The 17,963-nt window shown below is 44.8% G+C and overlaps 1 protein-coding gene across 6 annotated transcripts in view; it reads right to left on the bottom strand.

The window, feature by feature from the left end:
* The window catches only part of ARVCF (ARVCF delta catenin family member), a 330,276-nt gene that overhangs the window by 138,047 nt on the left and 174,266 nt on the right, over nt 1-17,963 (bottom strand). For 5 of the 6 annotated variants that reach the window (XM_075320975.1, XM_075320971.1, XM_075320997.1 and 2 more), the window contains one exon: nt 6,459-7,066. In XM_075320975.1, coding sequence (XP_075177090.1) covers nt 6,459-7,066 — 608 coding nt within the window. The remainder of the gene's footprint in view (nt 1-6,458; nt 7,067-17,963) is intronic. The other variant, XM_075320983.1, reaches the window with a different exon arrangement.

Genomic DNA, 17,963 nt, shown 5'->3' with positions numbered 1-17,963 from the left:
AATAAATAAATAATTAAAAAAAAATGACGTGAGGTCCCCCCATTTTTTGTAGCCAGCTAGGGTAAAGCAGACGGCTGCAGCCTGCAGACCACCGCTGGCAGCTTCACCTTGGCTGATAATCCAAAACAGTGGGCACCCCACGCTGTTATTTTAAATTATATAAATAATTTAAAACAAAAAACGTGGGGTCCCCCCCATATTGGATCACCAGCCAAGGTAAAGCGGACAGCTGGGGTCTGATATTCTCAGACTAGGGAGGTCCACTGTTATCGGACACTCCCCAGCCTAAAAATAGCAGGCCGCAGCCGCCCCAGAAGCGGCGCATCCATTAGACGTGCCAATCCTGGCGCTTTGCCCCAGCTCATCCCGCGCCCTGGTGCGTTGGCAAACGGGGTAATATATGGGGTTGATGCCAGATGTGTAATGTCACCTGGCATCAAGCCCTGGGGTTGGTGAGGTCAGGCGTCTATCAGATACCCGACATCACCAACCCAGTCAGTAATAATTAAAAAATAGACAACAAAAAAAGTTTTATTTGAAAAAACACTCCCCAAAACATTCCCTCTTTAACCAATTTATTGACAAGAGCACAATCAATTCCACGTCCGGCGTAATCCAATAAGGGGGGGGGGGCACGGCGATCCATACCATAGTCGCTGTCCCAGTCAATGAAAAACAGAATGTTCCCCATTGGCTGGGAGAGCAATGCAGTGACCTGAGCTAACATCAATAGGTCAGCTCAGGTCACTGCAGGGGATGACGAGCGCTGCCATCAGGAGCATAGATGAGATCATTACCTTCTGTGATCATCTCCTGTACTGCTGACGTCAGCGCTGTCACTGACTTATCGCGAGAGCCCGCGACGTCACCGCTAGTGACAGTCTCGGGCCGCTCGCGAGACGGGCATAGACAGCAGTGACCGCGGTGACGTCAGGAGGCAGGAGATCGTCACAGCAGGTAATGATCTCACCTCCTGACAGCAGCGATCGTCATCCCCGCGGCTCCCAGCACTGCAGGATGTCAGTGTCTGCCTGCGCTGCCGCATGACAGGCTGCTGACACTGCGGGCAGACACGGATACCCTGCAGTGCAGTGTCAGTGTCTGCCTGTGTCAGTGTCTGCCTGCGCTGCAGCGTGACAGGCTGCTGACACTGCGGGCAGACACTGACACCCTGCAGTGCAGGCAGCCGCGAGGCCGGAGCAGGACACAGACTGCACGGGCACCTGGAGGTCGCACGGAAGTGCTTCTGTGCGGCGTCCAGGGAGTGCGACGTCTGTGTTTACTCTGCTCCGCTTCCTCTTCCTGGCATAATGACATCGCTTCCTGCAAAACCGCAGGCAGCGATGGGCATTACCGCAGGTAAATCGCGGCTATTCCGGTGGTATACCGCACATCATTGCTACCTGCGGAATACCCCCGGAATACCGCAGGTACCTGCGGAAATTAATGGACATGCACATTTTCTCAAGAAAGTTTCTCGAGAAAATTTTCTCAAGAAATTTTCTTGAGAAAAATCCGCACAGTGCGCACAACTATGTTTTTTTCTCATTGAATTTCATGGGAAATGTCTGCACAAAGATTGCAGACATTTCTCAAGAAATTTCCGGGGCAAATCCGCGGGAAAAACGGTCTAGTGCGCACATAGCCTTACAAAGTTTAAGAACTTGTGCAGTTGTACCTAGAAGAATGATACTGTTTTGGAGGCAAAGGATGGCGCCACCAAATATTGATTGCATTTAAAATAAATTAACAAAATTTAAACCCCTTCATGGCATATGATGTACAGTTACGTTATAGCTTTGTTGTGTCCCTAATTTTGACGTAGGCTCATACACTAAGCCTGCGTCTTTCCCACCAGATGACGACTAAATTATTCAGCTATTATCCGCCTCTTAAGGTGGTGTCACACATAGCGACGACGTCATAATTTTCTGTGACGCAGCAGCGACGTCCAGTCGCTGTCGCTGTGTGTGACATCCAGCAACGACCTGGCCCCTGCTGTGAGGTCGCTGCTGAATGTCCTGCTTCATTTTTTGGACGTTGCTCTCCCGCTGTGAAGCACACATCGCTGTGTGTGACAGGGAGAGAGCGACGAACTGAAGCGAGCAGGGAGCCGGCGTCTGGCAGCCTGCGGTAAGCTGTAACCACGGTAAACATCGGGTAACCAAGAAGCCCTTTCCTTGGTTACCCGATATTTACCTTAGTTACTAGCGTCCGCCGCTCTCTCGCTGCCAGTGCCGGCTCCCTGCTCCCTGCATACGTAGCTGGAGTACACATCGGGTAATTAACCCGATGTGTACTCTGGCTAGGAGGAGTGCAGGGAACAGGGAGCCGGCAGTGGCAGCGTGAGAGCGGCGGACGCTAGTAACTAAGGTAAATATCGGGTAACCAAGAGAAGTGCTTTCCTTGGTTACCCGATATTTACCTTAGTTACACTTACACGCGTCGCTGCTGGTTGGGGGCTGGTCACTGGTCGCTGATGAGATCTGCCTGTGTGACAGCTCACCAGCGACCATGTAACGACGCAGCAGCGATCCTGATAAGGTCAGATCGCTGGTCGTGATCGCTGCTGCGTCGCTATGTGTGACACCACCTTAAGAGCAGAGGGTGAAAAGGAGCTTCGCTGGCAGCTGCTAACATGTTAAATGCCACTGTCAGAGATTGCCAGCAGCATTTAACACATGCCTGCAGTGGGGCACGCCATTCAATGTGCTAATCGGCACCCCTGTGAAGAGATTGCAAGGCGATGATGGGTGGTCATGACAGCCAGGGGTCTGCTGAAGACCTCTGTGCTTGTCATGACAATTCTCCTGTGAAGCATAGTATTTTGCTGGTGTCATAGTAATGTGCTTTTCACTATAAATAGTGCCAATGCACTGCTGTGTGTAGTATGGTTCAAGTATCGCAGGTTCAAGTCCACCAAAGGGGACCACCAAATGCAGTAGAAAGTGGAAAAAAAATTAGAATAAAAATTTGGCCACTACAACATTACAATAAAATGCAATAAGAGGCCATTCGAAATCTCTTTTCTACTCCAAAAACGTATCAGTAAAATAGTCAGCTCAGGGCACAAAAATAAAGCCCCAAACCGCAATAACGTTTGGCAGTTGTCTTTAGTTAAATGGTCATACCTATATTCACAATCATTTAATGTTAGATAAAAACCTGCAGAAAAAAAAAATAAAAAAAAAAAATGTGAAATTGCAATTATTTTGCAATTTCAATGCACTTTGAATTGCCTCTTTCCGATGCATGAATGATAACATTGAGTCATTGAAAAGTACAGCATGTTCTTCAATATACAAAGCCCCCATACGGCTGTGGTTGGAAACAAAAAGAAAAAAAAAAAAAACAAAAACAAAAAAAAAGGTAAAATAAGAAATTGAAAAAAAAAGCTGTCATGAAGGAGAACAAGCATGCTTTGCAAGTTATTCCCAGGAATGGAAAAAGTGCAGAGCAAAACAAAATTAATCTCAGCACTTATGCTTAGTTAAAACAAAATATAAAAAAATATAAAAAAATATAAAAATATAGCCATAGAAGCATATGGAGTTCAAACCTGTAATATTGTGCGGTTCTTTATGACAATGCAATTTCTTAAAGAACAAAAAAAAAAAAAAAAAAAACATTTAGAACACTTCTTGAACCGCTTCAACATACTTCTTTACAAAGAGGTGAGTTGAGAAATGTATTTACATTTTTTTTCCTTTTTTAAAAAAAAAAAACAAAAAACAAACTGCTACTCAGTAATTTATATTTAGCGAAAACTATGAAAAACGTGCCTATTTCACTGAACAATGGGGCTCATCATAGGAGGACACTGTTCTCTAGGATCACTTTTAAGCGCTCATCTCATTATCACAGGCAGAATTACAATGAATGTAAAGCCTATTCTCTATTCACAATAGGCAATTATTGCAGCTCACCTTCTCCCCATACCTGCACAATGATCTCGGAGCAAGCTTTACGCAGAGGAGTAGCTAAAGATAGATAGCACTCCTCATAATTATTATATTGGACGGATAGGTGTTCTATTGATAGGTATGGCCTAAGGGTACCTTCACACTTTAGCAACGCTCCAGCGATCCCACCAGCGAGCTGACCTGGTCAGGATCGCTGGTGCGTCGCTACATGGTCGCTGATGAGCTGTCAATCAGGCAGATCTCACCAGTGACCATCCCCCAGCAACGCGTGGAAGAGATGCTGCGCTTGGTAACTAAGGTAAATATCGAGTAACCAAGCGCTTGGTTACCCGATATTTACCTTGGTTACCAGCGCACACCGCTAAGCGCTGGCTCCCTGCACTCGTAGCCAGAGTACACATAGGGTTAATAAGCAAACCGCTTTGCTTATTTACCCGATGTGTACTCCGGCTACGTGTGCAGGGAGCCGGCACTGGCAGCCTGAGAGCGGCGGACACCAGTAATCAAGGTAAATAATTGGGTAACCAAGCAAAGTGCTTCGCTTGTGTAACGAGCAGCGATCTCACAGCAGGGGCCAGATCGCTGCTCAGTGTCCCACACAGCGAGATCGCTAATGAGGTTACTGCTGCGTCACAAAAAACGTGACTCAGCAGTGATCTCGCTTTGTGAGAAGTACCTTTAAGAGCGATAGCACACTGCCTGACAGGTCGCCACTTTTTAACTCAAACTTGGATTAGTAGAGTGCAAACTGGAGGTAGCATAGTTGCAATCAAGTCGTTACATTTCCTCATCTCTAAATTAACCATTTCTATCCTTGTTTGCATAACCTTAGGCTATGTGCGCACGTTGCCTCTTTTTGTGACCATAAAGATGTAGCGTTTTTGGCTGCAATAACCGCACAAAAACGCACCCGCGGCAAAAACACATGCGTTTTTACCGCGTTTTTGTGCATTTTGCTGTGTTTTTCCAATGCATTTTATGGGTGGAAAAACGCAGAAAAGAATTTTTCTTCGCCTCAAAAACACAAAAAAAAACAAAACAAAAAAAAAAAAAAACTGTGTGGACAGCAAAGTCAAACTTTGATGGGAAAGCAGTCATGCAGTTTTCTGACCAGAAACGTACCCGAAAAACGCAGCGTGCGCACATAGTCTTAGGAAGCATTGCCCTAAAGTTAGTGGGTTCTCAGCAAGATCAGTTTCTTCTAATTCAGAGTGATCGATCTCTTGATGGCAGAGCTTACATGAGCGTATTAAAGAAAAAAAATCATCCAATTTTTATTCAGAAAATCAAACGGTTGATCTTTCATCTGTATTATATCCCATATTCCAGTAGACCACTGCGCAACCAGCTCTGTCCTCACCTATTGTACCATCACCCATTCCCTGTAGACTGTGAGCCCTCGCGGGCAGGGTCCTCTCTCCTCCTATACCAGTCTGTCTTGTACTGTTAATGATTGTTGTACGTATACCCTCTTTCACTTGTAAAGCGCCATGGAATAAATGGCGCTATAATAATAAATAATAACAATAATAAATAATAACAATAATAATAATAATAATAATAATAATAATAATAATAATAATAATAATAATAATAATAATAATAATAATATGCTATTCATTTTTAGACATCAGCAGCAAATAAATTTCACAAGACCAAAACCACTTTATGGCTACATTGCCAACATTAAAATATAGCATATGTTATATAGTTCATCCATATGGGATCAGATTTTTTGGAGCATCCATACACTTGAGTAGCAGTCTTATCCAAAATACAGAAGAGATCAGCGCATGCTTCAATTTCTCTTCAGACATCTGGTCTGTGTAAAAAAAACATCTGAACAGTCTGAAAGAATAAAATAGGCCTGAGTGCTGTGAGATTTTACCACGGACGAGCCCCAAGACCGAAAATAAAGTCGTGTGAACGTAGCTGTGGCTATAAACGATGGATATTACACATCTTTAATCGTAATGACAACCAATGGAAAGAGGACTATTAAACATTCAGCCTCAACATCTGCACAAAATGAGCAGCTCCCTAAGGCCACGCTCACTCACTCGGTATTCAGTCAGTATTTTACCTCAGTATTCGTAAGCCAAAAACAGGTGTGAAAAAAAAAAAAAAAAACAGAAGTGGTGCCCATCTTTCTATTAAACTTCTCCGCTGATTGTTCCACTCCTGATTTTGGCTTATTAATATTGGGGTAAACAAAAAAAAAACCTGACCAATACTGAATGTGTGAACATGGCTTACGAAAAAGACTGACAAAGGAGAATATAAATAAAATTACCAAATTTCTTCTTAAAGTTTTAAATTTCCAACTCACTGACACAAGAAGGTATATTAAATACCGGTCCTCTTCAAGGTTCTGATGGTCTACTTTCAGTTAAAAGACAGAGCAAGGGGTTTCTAAAGTAGAAGGTCATATCGTAGCTATACATGAGCTGACGTTATACAACATGGCTTTCCCCTGTATGCCCTAAAATTGCACATTTAAAATCGCACTGAATGTATCATTGTTGGTTCAGTTACCTTGTTTTGTGGTGTCTGCCGGTGAGGGGCATTCCAGGAAGAACTCTTCTGTTCATTGTTGAATAATCTGGATCCAATTCATACCCTTCATCATCTGCTCCAAGACTACGATTATCATCCTCCAGACCATATGGCTCAGGCTGGAAACGCTCTGGCTGGGATCGGTTTAAGTCCACACTACTTCCAATTGGCACTTGAGGCTGTGCAATGGGAACATAGTTCTCCCTGCGAGTTGGGAGGGTATAACTGCCATCTTCTGGGCGATAACTATTTCCTGGTGTGTAAGCATATCGAGGGCGGTAATTTATTCCGCGGGAAAGGCTTCCATAGTTGTCTGGCATATCTCCATAACCTTCATGTGCCAAGAAGGGTCGGTATGGGGTCTCATGAGGATCACCATAAGAATCGTAACTGTTGTTGTAGGACCTAGTCAAAGTTGAAGTTGCCTGAGGGGTTATAAAGCGATCCCCATTTTTTAAGTATCTTCTGTCAATAGAATCGGTATAACCACTGATTGGAGAAGAAGCATCAAGAACGGGCATCCCGTCTGGGCCAAGTGGCACTTGACGCACAGTTCTTGTGGTGACTGTTTTTACCATCTTTGTAACCTGGAGAAGAGACAGATATTAAACTAAAAAGTAAAGCATATCTCTCAGCTGACATTGCACATTATCTCAGTAAATACTTACATAATTAGTATAGGTGAAAAGAAGAAGATATATATATCCATCAAGTGCAACCATGGGGAAAAGAAAGGGGGGGATTAGGTAACAGAAGAAAAAACACAGAAGAAATCCTATTCAACCACAGTTAATACAAAGAAGATGGGGGGGGGGGGGGGAAGCAAAATATAAGATTGTAGGAAATATGGAAGAAATACATTGGGCCTCTCTCATTCTTAATACTAGCTAAGTGGAAGGACCGCTTTAAAAACAAGACTGCTGACCACCATGTAATATATGCATTTCCTAGCAATGTCAGCGGATTGGTGGTGTTTGAGGCTGCCATGATGATTAGATGATAATCCCTAAACTGTGAAGTTTCTCCTTAAGATCATTTCTTCTTGACTCTAGTTCAGTTTGATCAACATTTAAATGTTCAATAAAAATAAAAAAATATATATATATAGCTGTTAACTAATTTAGACTGCCTTGCATAGTAACATTTTTTCCTTCAACAGCACCTGAAAGCTTTTACATTTGGCTACAGCTAAATCCAGTTTATCTAGAGTTGTTCTCTGTCAATTAGCAAATCTGTAATGCAATAACAATGTTGGGTTCGTATCATGCCTTTGTCCCCGCTGATGACTCCACCTGGGCCTTCATCTGAATCCCTAAGGCTCTGTGCGCACTGGGAAATGGAATTTTCTTGAGAAAATTCCGCATGCCCTCAAAGATTACCGCACCCGCGGTAAAAAACCGCGGGAAACCGCACCCGAAAACTGCATGCGGTTTGCTGCGGTTTTACCGCGGTATTATTCGCGGTATTGCCGCGGTTTTGCCGCGTGCGGGTTGGGGATGTGCTTTATTGCATTCAATGCAATAAAGCACATTGAAAAAAAAAATACATTTAATTCTGATAGTGGATAGACAGAAGAATAGATAGAGGGATAGATAGAGGGATAGATAGAGGGATAGATAGATAGATGACAGATCGCTGCATTTCCCACGGTCGGCAGTGAGTTCACATTACCGGCCGTGGGAAATGACCGGTAATTACCTCTGCTGTCTGCTGCATTCAGCCTGTGTCTGTGACAGTCGCGGCTGGATGTCAGCAGTGCAGGACGCCGGAGCCGGAGCTGTGGATTATGTCGGAGCGCTGGACTACGCCGGAGCTTTGTTTGGGAGGGGTTAATAAAATGGTGAACGAAGCTTGTTGGTTTTATTTAAAATAAAGGATTTTTCGGTGTCTGTGTTTTATTCACTTTACTTACGGGTTGATCATGTCAGCTGTCACATAGACGCTGCCATGATCAAGCCTGGAGTTAATGGCGGTGGTCCCCCACCACCATTAACCCCTTGTATTACCTTGCCACCACTGCTACACGGTGGCAAGAAGAGCCGAGGACACGCCGGTATTGTCGCATAATGCATGCGACAGTGCCGGGGCAGCTGCGGCTGATATTCTCGGCTGCCGGAGGGGGAGTGAGGCGGGGGACATTAACCCTGCCCCTCTCCCTCTCCAGCCTGAGAATACCGGGCCGCCGCTGTGTGCTTACCTCGGCTGGAAGGTAAATATACAGCGGAGCCCACGTTCTTTTTTTCCTATATTTCCGTTTGCTTTCTATGTGTGTTCTATGTGTCTGTGTCTGTCAGTGATATGTGTGTGTTTACTCTGCACGGCTTCCTCTTCCTGTAATGACATCACTTCCCTGCAAAACCGCAGACAAGCGATGCACATTACCGGAGGTAAACCGCGAAATACCGCAGGGAATAACGCAGGAAAACGCAGTGAACCGCACAGAATTTGCTGCCTGCGTTATTCCCTGCGGGATTTCATGATTAACATTGGAGTCAATGGAGTGAAATCCCGCAGCGATGTGCGGAAAAGAAGGGACATGCACTTGTTTTTGCTGCGGGATTCCCGCAGCAAAACATGCAGCTGTCAAATTCCGCCCAGTGCGCACAAGATTTTTTTTCTCCATAGAGAATTTGCTGGTGATTCACTGCAGAGATGTTATGAACATTTTCTGCAGCGAAACATGCAACAAATCCGCGGAAAATCCGCGGCAAAATCCGGTAAGTGCGCACATACCCTAAGAGACGGTTTAGGCTAAGTTCACACATCCTGTGTTTTCAATCCGTCAGGTCCGTCAGCAACGGATCAGTCATTTTCAAGATGTCAACTGATGCAACTGATGTGTTTTTCACAGGATTCCTTTCACAGGAATCCTGTGAAAAAACGGATCAGTTGCGTCCGTTACATCCGCTGTGCGTCCGTTTTTTGACGGATCAGTCATGATCCGTCTGTGTTTGGGACAGCCCAGTGGGCGTGCCAAGCATGCTGGGCATGCTCAGTAGAGCATGACGGAATCCTGCGCTGGATTCCGTTGTAAGACGGATTACGACGGAATCCAGCACCATAGACATGCATTACAAGCTTGACGGATGGCGACGGATTCCTGCGCGGCGCGTTAATTTTGACGGCCCGAAAAACGTTACATTCTGCGTTGCTCCCCGCTCGGCGGTCAGTCAAAAACGACGGACCGCGACGCAGCGGATGCAACGCAGGGTCATCAGTCGCAATCCGTCACTAATAGAAGTCTATGGGGAAATACAGGATTCCTGCAAAATATTTTGCAGGATTCCGTAATTCCTCAAGGCTACGGATTGTGACTGATGCAAAACACAGGATGTGTGAACTTAGCCTTAAGTGACTAATGTTTTGATCCCAGATTGCCTCACTGGACTCAAGGACTCAGTTTAGAGCTTGTCTAGGTTAGTTATCTGGAAATGCAGACGGAAGACCCCAAGAGTCGTGAACAGAAACACAGAATGTTAACCCAGATAGATACTTTTCCCAAAAAATGGCTGATACTTTTCAAATTTTTATTAATCCCATTCAATTTGCTTGTACTGTAAAACACTGCGTTTCTCTTTAGCATCGAAAATATGTAGCGTCAAAAAAACAATTAAAATTAATCATGGGCATGTACCCTTAGGGCCGTTTCACACATCTGGCTTTTCGTCGGATTGACGGATCCGGCGCACTCCAGTACAGTGTATACAGTACAATGGCAGCGCGACAAGCTCCAGTCACATGCTGTCATGTGACCGGAGCATGTGACCCGGAAGTTGACACGCCTGCCATTGTACTGTATCACACTGTACTGGAGTGCGCCGGATCCACCAATCCGGCAAAAAGCCAGATGTGTGAAACGGCCCCAAGGGTACATGCCCATGATTAATTTGTTTTTTTTGACGCTACATATTTTCGATGCTAAAGAGAAACGCAGTGTTTTACAGTACAAGCAAATTGAATGGGACTAATAAAAATTTGTGAAACGGCCGATAGCTGATCACAAACCTGACGTATCTCACCGTGCTAAAGCGTGCACATCCTGCAATTATATTTAACTCGAGCCAAAGTACTAGTCACTTTGTAAAGTTCTGACTTTAGTCTGGAGAAACTATGGAGGGTACCAGAAGTTTCATTTTTAGGTTGAAACTACTAATCTTGCATTTGCACAACTCAGTACCTCATAGTATAGGTCTACATTTCCATAGCAAAAAAAAAAAAAGTATTGAATTTTCAGTCTAATGCCGGCGTCACATGGGACATCTATCGTGCGATCATACCCACCCCCGTCGTTTGTGCGTCACGGGCAATTAGTTGCCCGTGGCGCACAAAGTCGTTAACCCCCTGTCACATGCACGTACCTCCAGGGCGACCTCGCTGTGGGCGGCGTACATACTCTTCCTGAAGGGGGAGGGACGTTCGGCGTCACAGCGACGTCACACAGCGGCCGACCAATGGAAGCGGAGGGGCGGAGATAAGCGGGACGCAACATCCTGCCCACCTCCTTCCTTCCGCATTGCTGGCGGCCGCAGGTAAGCGGTGTTTGTTGTTCCCAGGGTGTCACACGGAGCGACGTGTGCTGCCATGGGAACGATTAACAACCAGAGCACAGAAGGAGGAACGACATTTTGAAAATAAACGACGTGTCAACAAGCAACAATAAGGTGAGTATTTTTGCTCATTCACAGTCGTTCGGAGATGTCACATGGTACGATATCTCTGACGATGCCGAATGTGCGTCACTAACGATGTGACCCCGACGACATATCGCCCGATATATCGTACCGTGTGACGCCGGCATAAGGCTGGACTCAGACAAGCGTATGTCATCCGATGCGATAGCATCGGGTGCGACATGCTAATGACTCCCGGCTCAGCCTCTGCTGCGAGCCGGATCCGAGTGTCATGCGACTGTGACCCGATCCTGCAATCAGGTCACAGCTGCGAAGCTGAGGGCGGGTGCTGCGGAGGAGAGGGAGGGGTTAATCCCCCCATCTCCTCCATTGTCAGCCTGTGCGTATATCGCACTGCACTGGGATAACATCAGAGTGCAGTCCGATGTATCTCTCGCACCCATTCACTTGAATGGGATGCGAGTGATACGGCTCTAGCAGAAAAATCACAGCATGCTGCCGCTTTTCTAGAAAAGCTGACCAACTGTTTCCCCTCTAACTAACATAGGTCTGAGTGCAATGCGAGATTTTCTAGCTTTGCACTCGTCCGATTTTCACGCTCGTGTGAGCGTACCCTAAAAAGGGGGGGGGGGGGGGGAGGGAAATATTAAGAGTCATGCTGCTCGAACCACGGATTCCCTAATTCCCTAATATCAGAGCCCGTCACAGGTATGCTTTACTCTGAAATGCCTTACTCCGCTCCAGTCATTAACTCCTTCACCAATTGGCAATGTTCCCATTTTTTCCTCCTCCCTTATTTTTCCTTTAATATAGCCATATGAGGGCTAGTTTGAGGGCCGCGTTGTACTTTTGAATGTCACCATCCATTCTGCCCCATATTATACTGCATAATTGGGAAAAAAAATCCAGTGAAGTGAAATTGCAAAAAAAGTGCAATTAAGCAATTTTTTATTTTTAATTTCTTTATTTACCATGTTCACTATATGGTAAAACTGACTTGGCAGTATGATTCCTCAGGTCAGTAAGATTTTGCAGATACCAGACAGGTTTAATTTTAAAAATAGTATTTACTAAAGTAGCCTATGTTTATTTATATGCATTATGCTTTTATTTAGCTATAGCAGGTTATATGTTCATATTATTTTCTTCTTTGGCGTTTTATGCCTTTTGGCCAGTGTGAACAAGAGCTTACAAGCTCCATGTATACCAACTCATACTCCGGCTCACTTTATTTGTAGTCTTTTGTACTCAGTACAAATAGACTGTGGCTTAGGGCTGCTTCTCACTTGCGAGTTTCTTGCAGTAGAGCAATGCGAGAAAAACTCGCATTGGAATCGGACACATGTTAGTGAATGATTCAGCTCTCATCTGCAATTTTTTTCTCAGTCCAAATCGGACTGAGAAAAAAAAAAAAAATCGCAGCATGCTGCTTTTTTGCGAGTTTCTCGCACCATTTGTCCCAATGATTTCCTATGGAAGGGGATTAAAAGTTGGATCACACACGCGCACCAGCGTTCACATTTGCGAGTGTGGCAGTAACTTCGCTCATTAGATGAATGTGACATCACATTCCCAAAGGTAAATTAACTGACACATGTGTAATAGCTTTTATATAATAAAGATGTTGCAGGAAACTAGCATCGCAAACGCAACACACACGCGAGCAAAAAGCATCGCACTTGCGTTGCACTCGCACCTAACGTGAACTAAAATCAGCCGAGTTTTTTTTCAGCCCAGTCGGACCGATTTTACTTGCATAGATGTGTTTCCAGCCTTACGCTTCCCATGGCTGTGTGTCCAGTTGGGACCCAGCCACTCTCTGCCCTTATTTACATTGATGTCTGTTGACACATGGTGAGGTTTTAATATTAGAGAGTGGGTACACCTTGTCACTGTGAGATGGCTTTACGCTTTTTTGATCAAAAACAGTGTTTACCAGGTACCCTACGTTTATTTATATGCATTATGCTTCTATTTAGTTACAGCAGGGTATATGTTCATATTTTCTTCTTTGTTTTTTTTTTATGTCTTATGGCCAGTGTGAACATGAGTTTACAAGCTACATGTATACCAACTGATACTCCGGCTCAATATTTTTTTTTATGTTTAATTTTATTTATTTAAAAGGGAACCCGTCAGGTCCCATATGCGCTCTAACCTACAAGCAGGGTGATGTGTGGCCTAGAAACGCCTGTGTTGTAATATTGTAGAATATGATTTTATAAATAAACGTTTTATAACTTGTGTTTCCCTTTGTAAATAAGCAGAGGGTCTAATCCCCAGGGTGTTGCTTTGTCCTGTGGGTGTTTGCATGATTTCCGTGGTATTACGCCCCTTTGGGCGTGATACCATGGATTTACATGAGCGACGTCACCGTCAGCTCCTGGAGGTCCTGTGCGTGCATGCTTGCACTTCCCGTGGCCTCATTATCCAAGTGCTTGCTTGTTGGCTTCAGACATGCTCTGCACATGGTCGGAACCAGAAGTCTTCTGATCATGTGCAGTGTGCTTGTGAAACAGACAAGCAAGCACCCGGATAACAAGGCTGCGCGAATAGAAAAAGTGTGCACGCGTGGGATCTCAAGGAGCTGACAATGGCGTCGCTCATGGAAATCCATGGCATCACGCCCACATGGGCGTGATACCACGGAAAGCATGCAAACGCCCACGGGACAATGCGACGCCCAGGGGACTAGACCCTCTGCTTATTTACAATAGGAACATGCAAGTAATAAAACATTTTTTTATACATTCATATTACAACACAGTGATGGGTAGGAAGGGGTTACTAAGCCACACAGCATCCTGCTTGTACAGGTTCCCATTAAGTGGTAAAAAAATTCTGAAATTTGTCAAAGGGGGAAAAAAAAAACATGCACTTTTGTCACCAATTTCCAACACCCATAACATTCTCATTTTCAAGGATCTGGGGCTCTGCGTTGGCTTTTTTTTGCGTTCTGATCGGATGTTAATTATAGCAAAATTGGTAGATGCGCCGTTTTGATCGCCTCTTGCTGCATTTTATTGCAGTGTTGTCGTGACCAAAAAGACCCCATAGTTCTGGTGTGGATTCTTTTCTCGTTATGCCCTTTACCAATTCAGTTGAATATATTTTATATTTTGATCTGATCGGGCATTTCTAAAAGCGGCAATACCAAATGTGTATGTAATTTTCAATGGGGCAAAAGGTGAATGATTTTTTTTTTTTTTTAATAGTCCCTTTAGGGGACTTGAAGATGATCTAGTCTGATCACTTTTGCGCTGTGCTTCAGAAGATATGCGGATCTCTTGCTGGCGTTCACAGGAACTACGTCATGACAGCGACATGGGACATCAGCTGACCCTTGGCTGTTATGACAACTCATTGGCACCACATTACAGGGCTGCCGACAGAGGCGAGGAATGATCCACTCATCGCAGGCGCGCATTAAATCCCGCCATCAGAGATTGACAGTGGTATTTAACTGACTAAGGGTAGTTTCACATTTGCGCTGATTTGACAGAAACGGGACCCGTCACAAAGGCAGTACAGTTCATTTATTTACAGTGGAAGCGCGACATCATGCGGACACATGCGGGTTGTGTATGAAGCACACAACTGCATGGTGTCGCGCTTCCACTGTAAATAAATGAACTGTACTGCCTTTGTGACGGGTCCAGTTTCTGTCAAATCAACGCAAATGTGAAACTACTTTAACAGGCTCCGATCCTCCCGCGCTTGTTAGCTGCACATGACGACTGATCAGATCAGCCGACATGTGTGGTGAATCATGCGGGCAAAGTACATCCAAGGTTGTGAAGTGGTTAAAAAACCTAGGTCAATCAACTGGAGCTGGGTGGAAAGCAGGTAGAAGAAAACCATATTGGACTAAATCAGGTTTTTCCCTTTTGTTCCTGACCAGCTTTTCAAGGTTTGTGTACTCAAACGCTGCAGCGCTTCACAGTACAACATACCTGACTGCAATCGCTCACATTTAACTCAAATGGTAAATTTTTCCACCAGCCCAAGAACATTATTGAAATACACTAGAGCACGATCTTAATGAAAATATGGAAGGAATTCCTCTTCTATGCTTCTGTATCATGAAAAAAAAAGAACCAGGTCACGCAGAGAGGTCAAAGTATGTCGCAAGAAAAAGCCTATGGAGTCAGTGTTTGGGGAAAAAACTGTTCGTGATTGATTTTGTTTTGCGTTAAAATCAAAAAGTATATACATACAATCACCTCTTACTTTTCAAACAATTTTACCCTTGCAGACCTGTGTAATGGATTGAATGGGTTCTCAGACAGCCCTTAGGGTACCTTCACACTTAGCGATGCAGCAGCGATCCGACCAGCGATCTGACCTGGTCAGGATCGCTGCTGCATCGCTACATGGTCGCTGGTGAGCTGTCAAACAGGCAGATCTCACCAGCGACCAGTGAACAGCCCCCAGCCAGCAGCGACGTGCAAGCGACGCTGCACTTGCACGGAGCTGCCGTCTGGAAGCTGCGGAGACTGGTAACTAAGGTAAACATCGGGTATGGTTACCCGATGTTTACATTAGTTACCAGCGCACAGCTGTGTGTGCAGGGAGCAGGGAGCCGCGCACACTGAGCGCTGGCTCCTTGCTCTCCTACCATAGCTACAGTACACATCGGGTTAATTAACCCGATGTGTAATGCAGCTACATGTTCAGAGAGCAGGGAGCCGCGCACACTGCTTAGCGCTGGCTCCTTGCTCTCCTAGCTGCTGTACACATCGGGTTAATTAACCCGATGTGTACAGCAGCTACATGTGCAGAGAGCAGGGAGCCGGCAGCACAGGCAGCGTGAGAGCTGCAGAGGCTCGTAACTAAGGTAAATATCGGGTAACCACCTTGGTTACCCGATGTTTATCTTGGATACAGCTTACCTCAGCTGTCAGATGCCGGCTCCTGCTCGCTTCATTTGTCGCTCTCTCGCTGTCACACACAGCGATCTGTGTGTCACAGCGGGAGAGCGGCTTTGAAGAAAACGAACCAGGGCTGTGTGTAACGAGCAGCGATCTCGCAGCAGGGGCCAGATCGCTGCTCATTGTCACACACAGCGAGATCGCTAATGAGGTCACTGCTGCGTCACAAAAAGCGTGACTCAGCAGCGATCTCGGCAGCGAGCTCGCTGTGTGTGAAGCACCCCTTACTATACTAGCTCAGTAAATTTTAAGATTGCGACTCCTGAAAGTGGAAGAAAAACACCCGCTATCAAAACAGATAAGCAGAGAAAGAATGCCTCATTATAGGACTGTATAAATATAACAAATCTTAAAGCTGGGCTGTAAAGCAGCACAAATAAAGAACAAAAAGTAACAAACTAAAACAGAATTAGTTTAGAAGATAAATTTGGTAGTGATGATGATGACAACCGTAATGGATAAATGTAAACAGCTTTGTGACCTACATCTGTAAAGCAGAGAAGCAATGTCATGCATTTGTATAGCCTCAAGACTTGTTTGGCCAAGATAAATGATCTTTACACTATGGATTTTGTGAAACACGCTTTGATCCAACATGCATTTTAATTTGGTGATAATAATTCTTGTAGCTAAAAGAACATGCAAGAGTACTGTGCGTGAAAAAAAAAAAAAAAAAAAAAAAAAAAAAACGACAAAACAGTTTCAAGGGGATTTTTTGAACCATGTATTCTCAGGTCTTATTAGATGTGCTTTCATACCATCTAAAAAATCTTGAAGGTGACCCACACTGGATTATCATGCAAACTGTTTGATTCTCAGTACAGGTACCGCATGAGGATACAAGGAAAGGCTAAACTCCCTTTTGTGTGCAGAATGCATAAGGGGCTTTTTCTTGCTCTATCTGCAGATTTAAAATTACCAGGTTGAAGACAGCACTAAGAGGCTGCGGAGAGAAGCTTTTTCCCGCACAAGAGCAGAGTTCTGCAGAGTCCACGCACTCCAAAGAATAATTATTGTTCACTCAGACAAAGCAAAAGATTAAAATTATTGAGCTGAAAAGGTGTAGACACCATAGAGCCATACATGCAAACACATGTATACATCAGGTGAGTAATGAGGGGACAGGCAAGACAGAAAGAGGAAGGGGAACCACAAGGAGGGTCTCAGAAAGGTCCAGCAGCAGGAGCTTCTTACCAGCAGTGGTAACTTGACCCAGACAGAAGAAGGGTCTGGCTAGCGGGAGGAAATTAACTTTATTCCACCTAGTAGCCTTTGGCTTCCAGTAAGAGGTGCGGCCGGCACAGCATCAGTCACCGCTCATCACAGCTGGCTGTCAGTACAGAGACATGGCTACAACCAATGCTAGCTGTGTACAGATCTGTGACTGAAGGCACTCTGGCTGTTATCCAGAGGTGTGCACAGAGTCTGCTAGGAGGAATAGGGTTCATTTCCCCAGGTAGCCGACCTTAAAAGGGAATCAGTCAGCAGGTTTTTGCTTCCTCATCTGAGAGCAGCATCATGTAGGCAAATAAATCCTGAATCCAACGATGTATCACTTAGTTTACTGGGTGCAGTGGTTCTGACACAGTTTTTATATTTAGCAATGCACCAGAGTGGAGAAAACTACCCACACCAGGCTCTCTATGTACATTGTCTATAAACAGTGAGGTGCTAATCACAGCAGGAGGCATGACAGACTAGCTGATCTAGTCCGCAATGATAATCTCCTGATGATAAAACAATCATTGCAGGTAAATAGCATGGAACTTGATAAGAGAGAATTGCTAAAATATCTGTGTTAACCTCTACAGCATGCAGACTTCACAATACATTGCAAAACCCTGCTAACTGATTCCCTTGAAGTACGGAAGTCATACAGTATTTGACTGCTATTGACCGGCAGCGTTAACGCTATAAACGGC

This window comes from Anomaloglossus baeobatrachus, chromosome 1 (genome assembly GCF_048569485.1).
Source record: "Anomaloglossus baeobatrachus isolate aAnoBae1 chromosome 1, aAnoBae1.hap1, whole genome shotgun sequence".
Classification (NCBI taxonomy): domain Eukaryota; kingdom Metazoa; phylum Chordata; class Amphibia; order Anura; family Aromobatidae; genus Anomaloglossus; species Anomaloglossus baeobatrachus.
This window is presented reverse-complemented; position numbering and strand designations above follow the sequence as displayed.